The sequence below is a fragment of the Pomacea canaliculata genome, linkage group LG7 (assembly GCF_003073045.1).
Source record: "Pomacea canaliculata isolate SZHN2017 linkage group LG7, ASM307304v1, whole genome shotgun sequence".
Taxonomy (NCBI): domain Eukaryota; kingdom Metazoa; phylum Mollusca; class Gastropoda; order Architaenioglossa; family Ampullariidae; genus Pomacea; species Pomacea canaliculata.
In genome coordinates, this window is record NC_037596.1 from 484,481 (window position 1) to 500,938 (window position 16,458).

At 36.7% G+C, this 16,458-nt stretch overlaps 1 protein-coding gene across 5 annotated transcripts in view; it reads right to left on the reverse strand.

The window, feature by feature from the left end:
* Positions 1-16,030, reverse strand: part of LOC112567797 (deleted in malignant brain tumors 1 protein-like) — a 54,646-nt gene extending 38,616 nt beyond the window's left edge. For 3 of the 5 annotated variants that reach the window (XR_003099884.1, XM_025244633.1, XM_025244632.1), the window contains exons 1-4: positions 15,917-16,022; positions 9,074-9,221; positions 7,846-8,018; positions 5,705-5,858 (exon numbers count right to left, since the gene is read on the reverse strand). Coding sequence is in view for 4 of the 5 variants with exons in the window: in XM_025244633.1 (XP_025100418.1) it covers positions 5,705-5,858; positions 7,846-8,018; positions 9,074-9,221; positions 15,917-15,974 (533 nt within the window). In the remaining variant the exon portion in view is untranslated. Of the gene's footprint in view, positions 1-5,704; positions 5,859-7,845; positions 8,019-9,073; positions 9,222-15,916 lie in introns of all 5 variants that reach the window. The other 2 variants (XM_025244635.1, XM_025244634.1) reach the window with 2 other exon arrangements.
* Positions 16,031-16,458: the final 428 nt, after the last annotated feature.

Below are 16,458 nucleotides of genomic sequence, written 5' to 3' on the forward strand. Positions count from 1 at the left end.
AGAACTATTTCCATCACATTACATATGTCTATGAGAATGTTACACTCTGTTCCTATTCTGGTGTAAGGGCAACTACCTGTTTACTGTTGGTGAGTACTGCAGAAGCAACATGCAAAGATTGCTGATTGGTCAAGAAGACACTCTGTGAAAAAAAAATCAGACTGGAAGAACACTTTGGAAGGCATCGAAGCATTGGGCATAATCTCACGTTACATCAGTTCAGGAGATTAACATTCAGTTCTAGAGGACCTTGGCATTGACAATTCAACCATGCGCCATTCAACAAAATGAAAATGTACAGCCAATAATTACAATAAGTCCTTTACAAAAAACAGAGCACAAATTGAGCAGATGTCAATATGACTTTTATTATTTCACAAGTCACGTGTCTTAACAGCTCTGTGAACAATTTTTTAAATTCAAGTTTTCTTTGTTTATTACAGTATCTTTTGTAAAGAATGTAAGTAGTCGTGGATGCCATATTGTGCAAGAAATATGAAATCACAAATTGCCAAATTCAAATTTTTCCAGCTTTGAAGATATTTAGCAAACTCTTCCCAATTCCTGTAATCTTGGTTGGCTACTACATTTCTCCATATCGTAATTATTAATATTGTTATATTTATTATAACTGTATTTGTAACATGCCATTAGCTGGCTTATAAGGATATTGCACTCTATAAATACACTTCGTTATTATTAAATTGTCAAATGAAAAATGACTAACAGGATCAATTCCAATGGGCAATTATTTGCAAAGTGTGCTCAGTTATGGGGACCAAACAACCCCAACAAGTGCTGCCTAAAAGCTAAGGATAAGGCAAGAGATGCATTGTAACGAAACAAAAATCAAACCAACTTTCCACTTGTCTTATCTAAGATAAGATCTTACAATTATTCTTAAGGTACAACTACAGCATCACACACCCACATGCACACACACTTGAAAAGTCAACTATGGTGAATCAGCTCCACATCAAAGGGTACAAACTTTGTCATGTTCCTATTATTTCTGCATACAGGTATATCATAGCACTTGAACTCTGTAAAACATTCTTTTGCTAGAACATGTTTTAGTGTGGTTGTACTGTATTGAACACAGAACTAAAATCAGCAAAAAACAGTCCTGCATATGTTTTTTACTTTCCTGATGTTTATACAAAATATTCAATTTAAATAGTTTTAATCCTTGAATCACAGTTTAGTTGAGTACTTGTTACTCCTGGAGGAGCATAGGGCCACAACATCGATTATATATATATAGTTATTTTAGTGTTACTTTTATAAATAGATCTTACTTTCTGTCTACAACAGCTTTTGAACCTACTTGCTGATATAAATCTAGAGCAATTTTGTTTTTCCCAATACCCTTTTACTGCAAAGGTTCTCCGATGTCAGAGCAATTAATTATCCTAAGCATTGGTGGCATCTTGTAAACTTTTCCTGAGGTACTTTGTTGACTTGGACACATGTTGATGCTGGCAGTGCTTCTCCATGAACCTATGACACTCATGGTGAATTCTTATTTTTAAAATACAGAGGAGGAACCATGCAAAACACCCTTTGTTTAGCAGTCTCACTAATATCAGATTTGTAAGTCATAGTACAAAAATTATGTAACAGCTCTTCATCCTCAGCACAGGCTATTGTAAAATCCATACTTCTTCAACGTGAGGGGGTACTTCTGCATATTTGTAAAAGCATATATTCTAGAGAATAAAACAATTCCTCAGCCTGTTCATTTAAATAAATTAGTCCTCCCTGTTTAAAGTGGCTGTCAGCATGCTTGTATCATGTTTGGTGCATAGGGCACCCAAACATTGTTGTTATTCCGCTTTGCACAATCTTTTTATTTTCTTTATAATGCTACATTCTATATGGGCTATGATATCTTTCACTTTATCATCGAATGTTGATGGCTGGCATGCCTGAGTTAGCTCTGCATTCACTGGATAATAGAGCAACTTACTTTTCAAACGTTTTCCGGCAAAGCCATGCAGCAGTAGATATAGATTTTGTGTATTCCACCACAGAGCTCATGTTCTTTATGTAGGCAGCATGATATGAATTCCATGCCTTTTCCTTAAAGTGCGAACAAACATCTTGCCCGGCACAAGGCAGTCATCCAGAAACTGCACACACACACTTAATAAGTCAACTATGGTGGATCAGCTCCACAGCAAAGGGTACAAACTTTGTCATGTTCCTATTATTTCTGCATACAGGTATAGCATAACACTTGAACTCCGTAAAATATTCTTCTGCTAGAACATGTTTTAGTACCATCCCATGGAAAGCACATTACTTCTAACGAGGTGACAACTAAAATATTATCTTTTATTCAATTTATTCCTTATGATGTATATATATATATCATTTTACCATTTAATTCATAATTATATTTTCCCATGCTTAAAGTCATAAACTGACATTTTCAATTTGTGATCACTGATGTTCAAAATATACGTACATAAATTTGTTATCTAAAATTATTTGTTAAACATGAATGACTGCAGGACTGGAGCACAATGTCTATGTGCTTAAAAGTTAATCCTGGGCTGTGTACAATGATCAAAATATTGCACGCAATAAAGTACGATATCACGAATATCTTATATATATATACGTCCTTGATGATATTTACCTTGACTGTCACTGCCGATTTGGTAACAGTACTACCACTATCTTGCATATGTAGCAAGCAATCATCATCCTTAAAGCACAACAAAATACCAGATTTTATATAAAAGCGAGAGACCGAGGTGAAGCATATATGCGAACACTTCATGATTCTAGATCTAGAAGTGTAAACGCGATTCATATTATTTATTATTTCATACGAAATATTTCAGACTAGTGAAGCAAATACTTTTGTGTTCTCAATAGATACAAGTTTGGTTAATAGTGCAAACAAGCAATACACTTACGGTAATTATATTGTTGATATCAAACGTCTCATTAAATTCCATTTTCGCGCTGCTCTTCCGGAAGTACGACCGGCCAGAGGTTCGCCGAGACTGACCGCGGATCACTTCGCAAGAGGCCGACAGTGAGTCTCGGCATACAGACATCAGTCCACCTATCTACGTCCATGGTCCACCTATACACGTCCATGGTCATTCATACGAATAAACAGATGACGTCAAATCTTCGCAATGATACAGATACAGACACTTCCTGTCAGAGACTGACGTCACAACAAGACTCCTCTGCCTGACTATCTCGGGAAGCTATCGTGGTTACTCGGCGGAAGGACACAAGGGTCGATTTCACTGGATTTGTTCAATTTTTATAAACATCGGCAACCGAAATAGTGCTAATAAGTAGTAATTAAGCGAGAAACGAATCCTTTATTTCTCCTGCATTGCTCTTGTGCTCTGTATTTGTAACTAAATATAGTTTTGAAACGTTTGACCGTTGCCACAGCCTTATCACAAGCCTTGAGTATCCTTTTAAGGCTGTAGCTTAATTTGATTAATTATGAACAACTCTGTGTGCGAACGAATTCACACATTGACAGCTCAATCTTCGGGTCTTACTGCAAGGTTATTCTTATTTGGTGAAGTGATGTGTATTGTATTGTTGATTGCAAAAAAAAAAAAATGAAAAAAAAAAGGAAAGAAAAAATGGGTTAAGGCAAAACCAGAAATTTGTTAAGAGCGCATTATGAAGTTTTGTGTAAAAAGTTTAGTGAGAAGACATTTCTTGAGTAATAATTAACGTCTTCTTAATGAGATTAAATTCATATTTTAAGCACCCGAAGAAGAGCCTGTTTTTAAACGTAACACACGAGTTACAGGTTTTATCCAGGAGGGTATTTTGCAAACTGTATTTAACCCCTTTTTGCGTGGGTTGCACGACTTAATACTGGGTCCATGAGTCTTCTTTGACCAAACTCATTGTAATTCAAGGTCTGCCCGGCTCACTCAACACATTTCTGGCTCTGACAGCACTCGTGTCCCTTTGCCAACTTCATTCAGAGTACATCACCTGTAAACACCCTGTAAAGAAGTCTACTTCACGATGGAGGAATCTCTCCTTCCTTCGTCATTCAGAATCAAAGAGCTTTAGTTAGGCATCAGTGGTGTAAGAACCAGAAAACAACGAAACCCCTCCCCTCCTAAAATGTTCACCGTTGTTTCATTGTGAGCAGAGAGTTTACCCTCACCCACCTTCACTCCCAAATCCCAACTCCCTACTCCTCTGTGAAATGTGCACAACTAAGTATATGTATGTGTATGTGTATTTGTATGTGTATGTGTAACTATTTTACATCAACCGTTATTACACAAATTTTCGCACACCCGTATTTTCTTTGAATAACGATTTTCCAAGCAACTTCTTGCAAAACTCTTAAAAAATACTGCTACAGATTTCTGTTTTGTGTGCACCTGAGGGCCACACAAAGGTGCGACAAATCTGAAAATGTAAAAAAAAAATAAATAAATAAAAAAAATAAAATAAAAGGCCCAGTTGTTATAAAGTACATGCAAAAGAAACTTGCTGTGGACTCACCATCCTATGCAACTGTGAAGAAGTGAATGGCTGAATTCGTGCAAGGCAGGGTCTGTCAGGAACAAAGGTTATTACTCCTTACTGTGTAGCAAGCGCGAATGGAGCAGAGTTGTCTCCCGTCGACGTTGGTTAGAATAAGTGTGTAATTGTTATATGAGTCAGTATGAGACTAAATCAAGTGTTCACGTGGCCGCGGGATTTTCTCTGTGAACTGTGCGGCAACATTCCAAGAGATGTCAGCGAGGATGAAAGCTGTGTGCGCTGTACGAGTGTAGGACAGGACGTGGTGATAGTGAAATTCCATGCCAAGACAACATATGTTACAAAAGAACTCTACAGAGAGAATTTAAAAGTTCTTCTATTTTTCATTGTTAATTCCTGTCAAGTCAAGTTTATTGGCGGAAAAGTAACAGGTTTTTGTTTAGGGAAGTATCTGTGGATTAAAGAAACAGTGTGGTGCCAAAGCAGTTGGTTGAGCTTGGATTAAGAAAAGACTACATTTAAAAGTAAGTGTTAAATGAGTTGATTGCATTTTTATTGTTACATTGGGCACAATATCAGACATTAATTAATTTTCTAATAACAATTTGGTGTTTATAATAAATGTGTCCGCTTATTTGCATACATGTTTTTTTCGTTTCCTATGTTTTGAATCAAAACTTAAAAAAGGTATGAAATATAAAAACGCAATGATGATAGTAATAGATTAATTATCGTTTAATTTTGCAAATCTCATTCTTGAAATTGAGAAGAAACTTGTTTGACTGTATCTAATCGGTATTAAGCTGAGGCGGAATCCTGGATCAAAAGCTAAAACCTTAAAAAATGCAGGTCACAGTAATTCAATAAAGTTTTTCTCTGTAGCTGTGATTAAAGAGATAAACATTTGTGTCGTACAATATATATATAGCTATTTTAGGGGACGTTCTTGAATAAATATACTTTTTTTACGCCTTGTTATACTCTAGTTCTTTTTCTACTGTCATAGTTACTTTTCAAATTAGTAAAAAGAAAATTAAATCTTCTTTTCCAAGGGCATTTTTAAAAGGCAGGAATTATCTTTAAAAATCTTGTACTCTCGTTAATCGCGAACTACTCATAAGGATACAATCCTCCTATTAAACATAAGTTTTCCACTGGAGAAAATTGAGAAAATAGCTTTTAAGACGTAATGGGTAAGACTACCCACCTGTTAAATCCTAGCATCCTGCAGGCTACCAAGGCCTCTTCCTGTCGAAACATAATGCCACACACTGTGCTCCAAGTTCCATTGTACAATATCTCTAGACGTCCTGCGTCTGCTGTGCCACCAACTACACGAGCTGACATCTGCTGAGCTGAAACTGAACGAATTAATAATACAGTGAATTAAGACATTGAGCTAAGCTATTTATTATTATATAGACAAGATTTGACTGTAAATGTTTGTTTTGACTCAAAGGCGAAGTATTTTAGTTTCTGCGTTTATTCAGGTATCCCCGAGAAGGGTATTAGTAAACTAGATTAGCAAGTAGCTGACTGCTTAGTACTAGTATAGTTCCTACCTTCTAGAAACACTGATAATAATAGTCCTCCTAAAGCATAACTTAAAAAAAATTAAAAGCCGCATCAAAACAATGAAAAATATAGTTAATCGCAATGTGAACTAAGTTCTAGACTTCTTCTAAAAGACTTTTTTACATTTCTTAGACATCTACCTTTAACAATGACACATAAAAACAGTATAATTTTGAGATGTGATTTGAACAAGAGATCTGTAGGAAAAGGGGGTGTTTTTGCTTATTCTGTTTAAAAATACAAATTATAACTTTAAAAAACAACAACTGAGAAACATCTATATGTCTACATAAATATCTGGATTAAGATCTATTTGTTTCTTTTAAACAGTGTGTGTTTTTGCTTATGGGCAAGCAAGAGACAAAAAAGCAGCATTAAGGGGCATTGAGCCTTGTGTTAGCTATCTCTATGCCTAAATTCACTATTAAATATAAAAAAATGTTTTATTCAAAAACTGTGTTTTAACATTCTTAAAATGATAGACGATCACACATTTATTCACACACAAACACACTTACACACATACGCGCACTTACACACACAAATGAAACTTGTGGCTTTAAGGATAAGTGTAGCTTTTTGTAACTTTACAAAAGTTGTACAAATAAAGGAACACCTGTCAAACTTAATACTGGTAAAAGAGTAGGTAATATTAGCAGTTTTTCTTAAACATTGCAGTAAGAAAAATTACTGAATTTTTAGTGATGCATGACACTCTCTGTAAGTAGTTCTTTTTATGATTTGTTTTCTACCCATTTTCCTTGCAAGATTTTATACTTGTTACCTAACATGGCTTCAGTAGCCCGCGTTTGTTTAGACAGCGGCGACTGAAATTTCGACCGGTATGTAAAAAAATATATATTTTTTTTAACATAGAAAAAACTATCTCTTATACTTCGTTTTAAAGAACATTTAAAATACATTTACGGAGTGTAAATTTTAACAAGTATACGTTTTGTTTTCTTGTAGTAAAATCAGTTGAAAGACTAACTGTAAAGGACAAAGAATTAACAAATCGGAAAGTAGGTCAAAAGTTTGACATTAGGAAAAAATTATTTATAAAATATATACACACACAAAAGTACAACAGAGGCATATATTCTGTAAAATATTACCTACTGTTTTCTTCTCATTTTTGGTTGAGTACAAATCTACGTCTAATTGAGTAACAGTCAACGAATGTAAATTTGGCTCTTGATCAACCAAAACTTCTCCCTACTTTCAAAATATAACAAAAAAACCTGATTAATTGACTTTTTCAGCTTTTGAAGGAAAGTAACCGATAGAAGAACAATTCCTAAAGATTCCCGTGTTTCTCCCTTTTTTGTACTGGTTCATTTACGCACAGAACTAAACGCTAAGACTCTACTGTGGTTACAACAATGTGCCGCCCAGCTCCGTCCGGCCCGTATTCAGGCACTTCCGCGCCTTTGGCTGACTGGGCAGTGGTAAAACGTGTTAAAAATATGCAAAGGGAACAGCCTTTCCATCAAATGAAATGTTCATAGAATGAGATATGTGTTAGTTTGATTTTTATTGCTATTATAGAACAGCCACATAAAGCTAGAGTGCCCAATACTTTCTCCAACTAACATATAACGAAAAGGTCTTTATTAAGGCATTAACACTTCATTAGTAACTATGTAGGCAAATGACAGCTAAGACAATATAGAGACTTCTAGTAAATTGTTGCAATTTAGTAGCTTGCAAAACTAAAAAAAAAAAACCCCAAAAGGAAATGCATTGATATTTAATTATTACTGGACTACTTACTAATGTTGCATGCGACGCCGACATCCTCCGAGTGTTGACAGTCGTGTGTGTAAAACCTTGGATGCTTACACTGCGCCAGGCTGGTTTCGTTCCCCTCACACTGCAGGTCATCGAGCAGAATAGGACCAGAGCCTACTCCGTACTTGTCTGACCCCACGGCTACTGCTGTTGTGCTGTCCGACATCAGAAACAAACAGAAGAGAATATTGATAATAAAACGAATCGTTTTTGTTACACTGAACAAACATTAACATGTGTAAATACATGTGGACCCACCCACCCACACACCCCGACACTTTGCCGTACTTTATATTAACCCTTTTGATGCTAGTTTAGTTGTTACTATTAAACAGTAGTTTGATCTCCGCCATGAAGCAGAACGTGCTGGTCCTTCGTGTCCGCCTCCCATCCTCCGTCTGCGGTGTTGCCGTCCATCATGCTCTTAGCTAAGTGGTATGGGTGGCCGGAATGTTAATTTGAATAAATTAAAGTGTTCAAAACATACTAATGAGCCTGATTATTAGAGCACAAAATAAAAAGAGAAATATGATAACGGTTCTATTTTGCCGGTTTACCATTGAGTTTTCTTTTTTTTTTGTGCCACGGGATATAACCGTGGGGCATTCGAGTGATCTTGGATTAATAAAGGTCTTCAGCTGAAAGTAAGTTCTGAATATCCTAATTGTATTTTCATTGTTATAATTTGCACAATATTAGACGTTAATAATGTTTAATAGTTAACATTTCTTGATCATATTAACTGTATCCGAAGCAAAACTATCAATGTTAATTAACTCAAACAATGCAGGTCCACGAAATTCTAGGAAGTTTTTTTACCAGGGTAAAACAAGTGAGACAGATTCGAAAGAGATAAACATACATGTCGCGCCATACTGTGTTTATAGCATCAGTAAGACAAGAAAGAATTAGTTATTGTAGTGGATATCTTTCAGTAAATGTACTATTCTTCTCTTCTTTTTCTACTACATGGTATACAGTCTAGTCTCATTTGACTATTACCATTATAATAGAAAAAACAAACAAACTGCTGCTTCTAAAGCAAAGTTTTTGTAAAATTAAAAACAGAAACTAACTTTACAAACGTTTTAACTCTTTCTTAGTTGCAGATGAATTATAAGGTACAATCCTCCTATAAAACAAATGTTTCACTGGAAAAAACAGCTTAGTGGTATAAATGCTTTAAATCGTAATGGGTAACACTACATACCTGTTATATCCTAGCATCCTGCAGGCTACCAAGGCCTCTGCCTGTCCAAATCCATCGTCACACACTGTGCCCCAAGTTCCATCGTACAATATCTCTAGACGTCCTGCGTCTGCTGTGCCATTAACTACACGAGCTGGCATCTGCTGAGCTGAGAATAAACAGGTGAGTTTTATATTGTAATAATGCATTGCTGCAAGCTTTTTATTAACATCTATACGAGACTAGACTAAATAAGTGTTGAGTTGTATAATAAACGCAGTGGCGAAGCCTATTGGTCGCTTTGGTTGTTGGGGTATCCCCGAGGACAGGTAATACTAAACAACATTAGCATCTAGCTGTTATAGTTCCTAACATTAAGCTGACTGTTAAGTAGGCAGTTTCAATATCCCACCCATGTGACATAATCATTTTCTATCTTCCAAATATGGGCAAAAGCATGTTCCAAGAGTTCTAGTTTACAAGCAGTAGAAAGTCTTTATCACCTCACTAATCCCTTTTTTATAAAATTTAATTTCAAAACAGATAAATCACTCATTTGAAACTCCTTGTGAACTAATGAAGTTTTAAATTATTAAAAAAATACTCCAGGATTTTTCTTAAAATTTGAACCGTGAACTGGAAGCCACATATCAAAACTACAGGCTGCTCAAATCGGCCCTATGTTCCATTGGAACAAGAGAAATCTGCTATAACACATTGACCACTGTTTTACTACCACACAATCTTTCCCAGACGTTCGTGTGAAATATCTGTAATACCATCAATTTTATTTTAGCGCCAGTAACTTTTCTGCATGTTTTCGTGAGGTTTGAAAACTAGTGAAGTTCATCTCTTGTAAAGACGGTACACGGAAGTTTTGCCGACCGGACGTTTCGGCGCGGGGCACTTCATTTCGGCATTTCACGCGAGACCTTTAGCCTAAGTCAAGTGTGTGACGCCCCTTAGCTCACACATTTCTCTCGCTATTGTATCAATGTATCAGTGAACTCTCTCTCACTATCTCTCCTCATGTGAACCGTTAGCTCACACATTTCTCTCGCCATTGTATCAATGTTTTTTCTGAAAGCTGTTGCGCATAATCTGTGACAATCAAAGTGAACTGTCTGTGAAGTCTGTGTGTAAAATTTGTTTGAAATAAAGAATTATTGTCTAATCTAGTAGTTACTTTCAGTCTTTGAGAAGTAAGTAAGCTCTCTCTCTCTGACATCATGCGGCGAAACGTTCGGTCGGCAAAACGTCTGCACACGTGTAAAGACATAGAGTGCTTAAAGTAAGAAGTTGTCTCAAGGGGTCAGGCATGTCTATCACATAATTTCTTATCAATCTAAATGTGCATTGACTAAATCACTCTTAGTAGCACGAATACGTCCTAAATGCAGGGAGACCAATCATTCTCAAATGAGAGATATAAGATTGGCGCAGCATACATTGAAAATAGAATAAAAAAGTTTTACCATCTCTTATAGATAAGGATCAGTCTGGCTTTATTCGTGGAAGATATTTTGGGGATAATATTCGACTGATATATGATGTGACTAAACATTTAAGGGTAAATAAAGAGACTAGTTTACTAGTATATCTTTACTTTAAATAAACCTTCGATAGCATTAGTTTGAGTTTTATGCTTGATGATCTACATTACTTTGGCTTTAGCTTCCTTTTCTGTAAAATTTATCATCACCTTTTATACAAATATCAATTTAATTGTGTCAGTGAAGGGCACATCATCAACATGGTTCAAAATTAGAAAAAGATGCAGGTAGGGTGACACCTTCTCACTTTTTTCAATCATTTTGTGCCTAAAGGCTTGAGCTAATATGATCAGTAAACAGAAATATATACAAGATATAAAAATTTACAACTCTGAAAATAGTACAATATGCAGGTGATACAGTACTAACCTCGGAAGAAGACAGTCTTCTAAAAAAAAAAAAAACTACGTGCAAGAAAGATATATTTGGAAAGCTATCAGGATTAGCACTAACAATCCAAAAAGTGCGATATGGTACGGGATCAAAACAACTTCACCGATTAAGTTCTTACCACTTTTAAAAATACAGTGGAATACAGAAACATTTAAAATTCTTGGCAGGTGGTTTACAAATAATCTGACTGTATCAAATAAAACTATGATATAAAATTTACTGAAATTAGAATGCTGTATAAAATACGGTTAAAGAGACAGTTAGCTCCATTAGGTAGAGTAATAATACTTAAAGCTCGTCAAAATAAGTACACCTCTGGCTACTGCTACTTAACTTTCCAGATTATATTGTAAATGGCATAAAAAATCCATCTTTACGTTTGTTTGGAATCGTAAAAATAATCAAATTAAAAGATAATCATGTCTCAGGCTTTTGCAGAGATGAACAAGAAAAGATTCAGCATATATTTTTGAATTCTAAATATGTAAACAATTTTGGGAGAAACTTACAAAATCGTATATTAGACAAATATACAAATAGTCGAAGGGGAACTTCCAGTAAAATCGTGTCCTATTTTTCGCATTAATAACTTTAAGACAGATGTTCTACTTGATTTAATTTCACTGCTAGCAAAAGCATAATGTATTATTGCCGATTTAAAAAATATATTCCTCAGCTATAATCTGTCATTAAAATATTAAAGCATAGATATACAATTGAAAGACTTAATTTACATTTAGAAATAAATGAAGAAACGTTTGCTGAACACTGGCTACCATATAAACAAATTGTTAACTAGATAAATACTGATGTTTAGCTCTCTCTCTCTATATATATATTATTTTATGAATATTTAAGGAAGATCCGCATTATCCATTGCTATGCGTCAAGAAATGCAGCAGATGAGAAGGGAAAAGAAGATTTCTACAGTTACCTGCAGCCCATAGTTGCACACCAAGAAGAGATCTGAAGATTATTATAGGAGGCCTAAATGCCAACGAGGGAGATGACAATCCCAATGGGTCATAGGTGGAACTGTGTTCCCACACTAAAATATAAACAAGATAGCTTCGACTTCCCCTGATGCCTAGACGGAAAACCAGATTGACCATCTAACAGTTGCTTCAAAGTGGTTTAGTCTCCAAGATATCCAAGTGAGGAGAGATGCAGATGTTGTTTCAGACCACCATCTCCTACCATCAGGGTTCAAGATTCAGCTGAAGTCGTTAATTGAACAAGCAGGCAGACCACACTACAAGTTCAATACTCAGTACCTCAAGAACAACGAAACAAAGGTCATTTATAACTATGAACTCAATAATAAGTATAAAAGCATGTCAGGATTAACAGAAAAATCGGCAGAAGAACACTGGTCAACTTTCAAGACTTTTTGGAAAGACACCCTGCACATATGTGACCCTCCACCACGAAATGATTCCTAAGTCGGAAATTTAAGATTGGCCAAATTACATATTTCTAAAAGTACAGGTTCTGAACTTCTATTTTTGATACAAAAGTTGTTCTTCTAGTCGTAACATTGAGTGAGTTATAAACGTTTGAAGTGTGGCAGTACGGTGGCGGCCATTTCGAGAAAAGTGGGTTCAAAGATTAGCGTCAAGATGGCCGACCAGGTTTTTGTTTACTCCTTTTGATTGTTTAATATTTTGAATCGTTCTTTAAAGAACATACAGACTCCGGGCTTTCTGGCAAGGTACAACACGATGGTTATGACAGGGAAACAGCGTTTAAATTTTGTTTTTGTTCTGTAGAAATCGGTGCGGATCGCAGTAGGGTACCTCGATTAAAACGTATTTTAAGTCGATTTCTAAATTTTATTTTAACATAGCAGTGTATTTTCATGATAGTTTAATAACCAAGGAATCCATTTTTAAAGAAAAGTCAAACTGCACAAAATTGACCCTGTCACCTTTCGGGGTCTCTAACACAAAACTGCGCCGCGCGACTTAAGACTCATTACGTCATTTTTTTTTTTTTTTTAGGCCCTTCGCCCCTCCTGGGGCATAGGCCATCGACTACAGTCTTAACTGTTGTCGATGTTTTGATAGCAAGGATTTGTTTTACGGGGTGGGGGTGCTGGCCCCACGCCCAACCCTCCTGCTTTTTCAGCCGGGCTTGGGACCGTCCTTGGCGGAGGGCAGCCAGCCCTGTAAACAGATGCCACGTGCAGAGAAAGAACAGCATGCCCGAGAAGAGAAATGAACTCAGGGCAGCCAACCTTCACTGTATTGGCGACAGGCGCTAACAGCGCTAACCGTTGCGCCACCGGGCCGCTTTCATTTCGTCATGGAGGGTCACATATGTCCTAGGAAAACAAGGGATGGATGACTCCAGAGACCTGGGAGAAGATTGAATAAAGGGACTAAAACAGAAGGTCAAACAGTGTCAAGACCAGCAAGAGAAGGAAGGTCTCAGAGCTGAATAAGTGGGAAGCCAACAGTCAAGTAAAGAAGTCTTTCAGAGAGAACAAGAGACGCTTTATCCATAAATCGAGAGAGGAAGCAGAGACAGCAACTATACAGGGAAACCTAAAGCGACTATAAGAAATAACATGAGCTTTGTCAGGCAAGAACATTAACCCAAACAAGCCGGTGATAGACAAAGACCGCAGGAACTCAACTCTAAAAATACATAACATAGAGACCACTGGATGGAACACTATTAAGAGATCCTGAATACTTTTTGTCTACCATTCTTACCTGACATACAACCACCAACTAAACAACTTCATGTCAACATCAGCTCTCCAACTGAGACAGAAATAATCAAAGCTGGTAAAAGCAGGAAAAGCGGCAAAGTGGCCTAGATGGCATACCTCAGAAGTACTAAAGGCACACCCAGAAACAACAGCAACATTTTTACATCCCGTTCTACACAATATCTGGGATTAAGAACTAACTACAACAGATTGGAAACTAGGCCATTGGGACAAGTTACAATCAAAACGAGACCTCTGACTATGCGACAATTGGCGAACGATCCTGCTTCTGTCTATCCCCAGTGAAATCCCGATAATGGTAATACTAGAGAGATAGAAGAAAGCTCTAGACAAGTGACTGAGACCAGACAAAGCAGGGTGTGGCCAGAATAGGTCATGCGCTGACTACATTGCTACCTTCCGCATCATCATGGAGCAGTCTATCATGTGGCTAAAACTGGCTATCCTCCCTGTATATAACCTTGTTGGACCTTAAGAAGGCATTTCAGATTTAAAAGAGGAACGTCATATGAAAGCTCATATGATCCACTGTGGTATTCCTATTACATTAACCTTATGAACATTATCCAGGGATTGTTGGAAGACTCGTGCTGCCAAGTCATCCACAAGCTAACTAAATCTTTTGTAATGAAGACTGGTGTATTATAGGGTTAAATATTTTAACCGACAACTTTCCTGATGGTTATAGATTGGGTTATGAGAAAGATGACCGAAGACAACAACACCGGTATCCAGTGGACCTTGACCAAACAGCTAGAGGACCTACACTTTGCCAAGTATATCTCATCGGCAGTAGCACGCACAAAAAAATAAACTGAGCAAACGAGCTTAGGAAGCAGAAACGAATAGCTTAAAGGTCAATAGAAAGAAGACGGAAGTGATAAGACTCAGCAAAAAGCAGAAACTCCCATTCCAAGTTCAAGGAAATAACATCCTCGACTCGAGAATGTTAGGGCAGAAAACAACAAAAATATTTAGAGAAAGACATTCTGATAATGTATCAGAAACTTGGCTGGAATCTGTCTCTTAATATTCAAATTATTCATACTCATCAGGATTTCTTTAATGACAACTGTGGTATTGTCAATTATGAACAGCGTGAACGTTTTCAAGAAAATATCGTAACAGTTACAAAATAATACTAGTACAAATTGTCCACTATAATTCTGGCTGACTAGTGCTGGACACTCCCCAAAGATGTCCTCGAACAGCTGTACAAGAGACAGACAAAGAAATCTAAGACGTAGTCTATGAATTGTTTTTATTTACAAGTATTAACCATAGATCAATTACTATTACCATGTATTTTGTGATTTTGGTTCATGTTTGTCATATTAGTGTTGAGTACAGAGGAAAAGACAAGATTTAGTAAAAAAAAAAGTGTTAACCAGTGTTGTGTGCGACGTTTAAATAAATAAACGGCTTGGGGAGAGGGGGATTGGTGTTTTACGCCGTGCCAGCAACTAAGGCTATATCACGGCAAGGCAGCCAGCCCTGTAAACAGATGCCACGTGCAGAGAAAGAACAGCGTGCCCGAGACGAGAAATGAACTCTGGGCAGACAACCTTCACTGTATTAGTGACAGGCGCTAACCGTTGCGCCACCAGACCGCTAAACGGCTTGGGGACGAACATGTGTAACTGTAGTCAAAAGCTTAAACGAAAAGCAGCTCGCTCAGAAAAAAACTTTAAAAAGATCCAAATAATATCAATGTTACTAACTCTATAAAAGCGAAGTTTCTATATGCAACTGTAATAAAAAGAAATGATATACAAACAAAGACAAAGTACTTTTTAGAGGTGACACAATGCATTACTCACGATTTTTAATATCTTTTAAGGTTTCACTCACAGGTGGTAAACGTTAATCAAGTCATCATGAATTCAAATATCATGATAAATATACAACTAAAAGAGAAAAAAATTGCTTAACTCACTTTAAAAGGTACTTGTCAGGATAAGACCATGTAGCACAATACAATAAAACATTGCAAATAGAAAACAATTAGAAATTATAAACCATAGAAATCAGTTACCATAACCGGCAAAAACCAAATAGTTGTTAACGTCTAATACACATGCCTTTCTCTTTTACAGCCCGAAACATTTAACACGTGATGTCACAATAAAATGGTCTTATTGACAAACAACTAATCCATTATCTATGTGCGGCACTACTTACCCACACTGGGCACCAGGAGAACAGAGATCCAGTAAACACTGACGGCCCTGTACATCATGATGCTGGGTGTCGATGTGTTAAAGATGATCGTGTGTCTGACTGACAAGACACTGGACAAACATCGCAGTGCGACAGCTTTTATTCCACGTCGACGAGGATGTAACTAACGGTGAGCCTTCTCATTGGCTGACGATTACGTGCCTAATTTTGATTGGATGGCTGAGTCTCTTCTTTCCTCTTCTGGCGTATGCGAGGTGCCAGATGTATTAGTGTAAGCAATCCTTGTGTGTTTTTTTTCATACAATATATGTTTTGTGGTGACAGGTATTTATGTATTCTAAAGCTGGCCCATAAGCAATATTTGAAATCAATCTGATATATACGTATATCCAGTGTTGTCCATAGGAATGGGAATCCCATGGGAATCCCATGGGAAACGTCCCATGGGATGGGATGGGATGGGACAGCACACATTTGTATTTCCCATGGTAGTCGATACTTGATATTGCAAAATAAATTTACTGTTATTTCATTCATCAAGG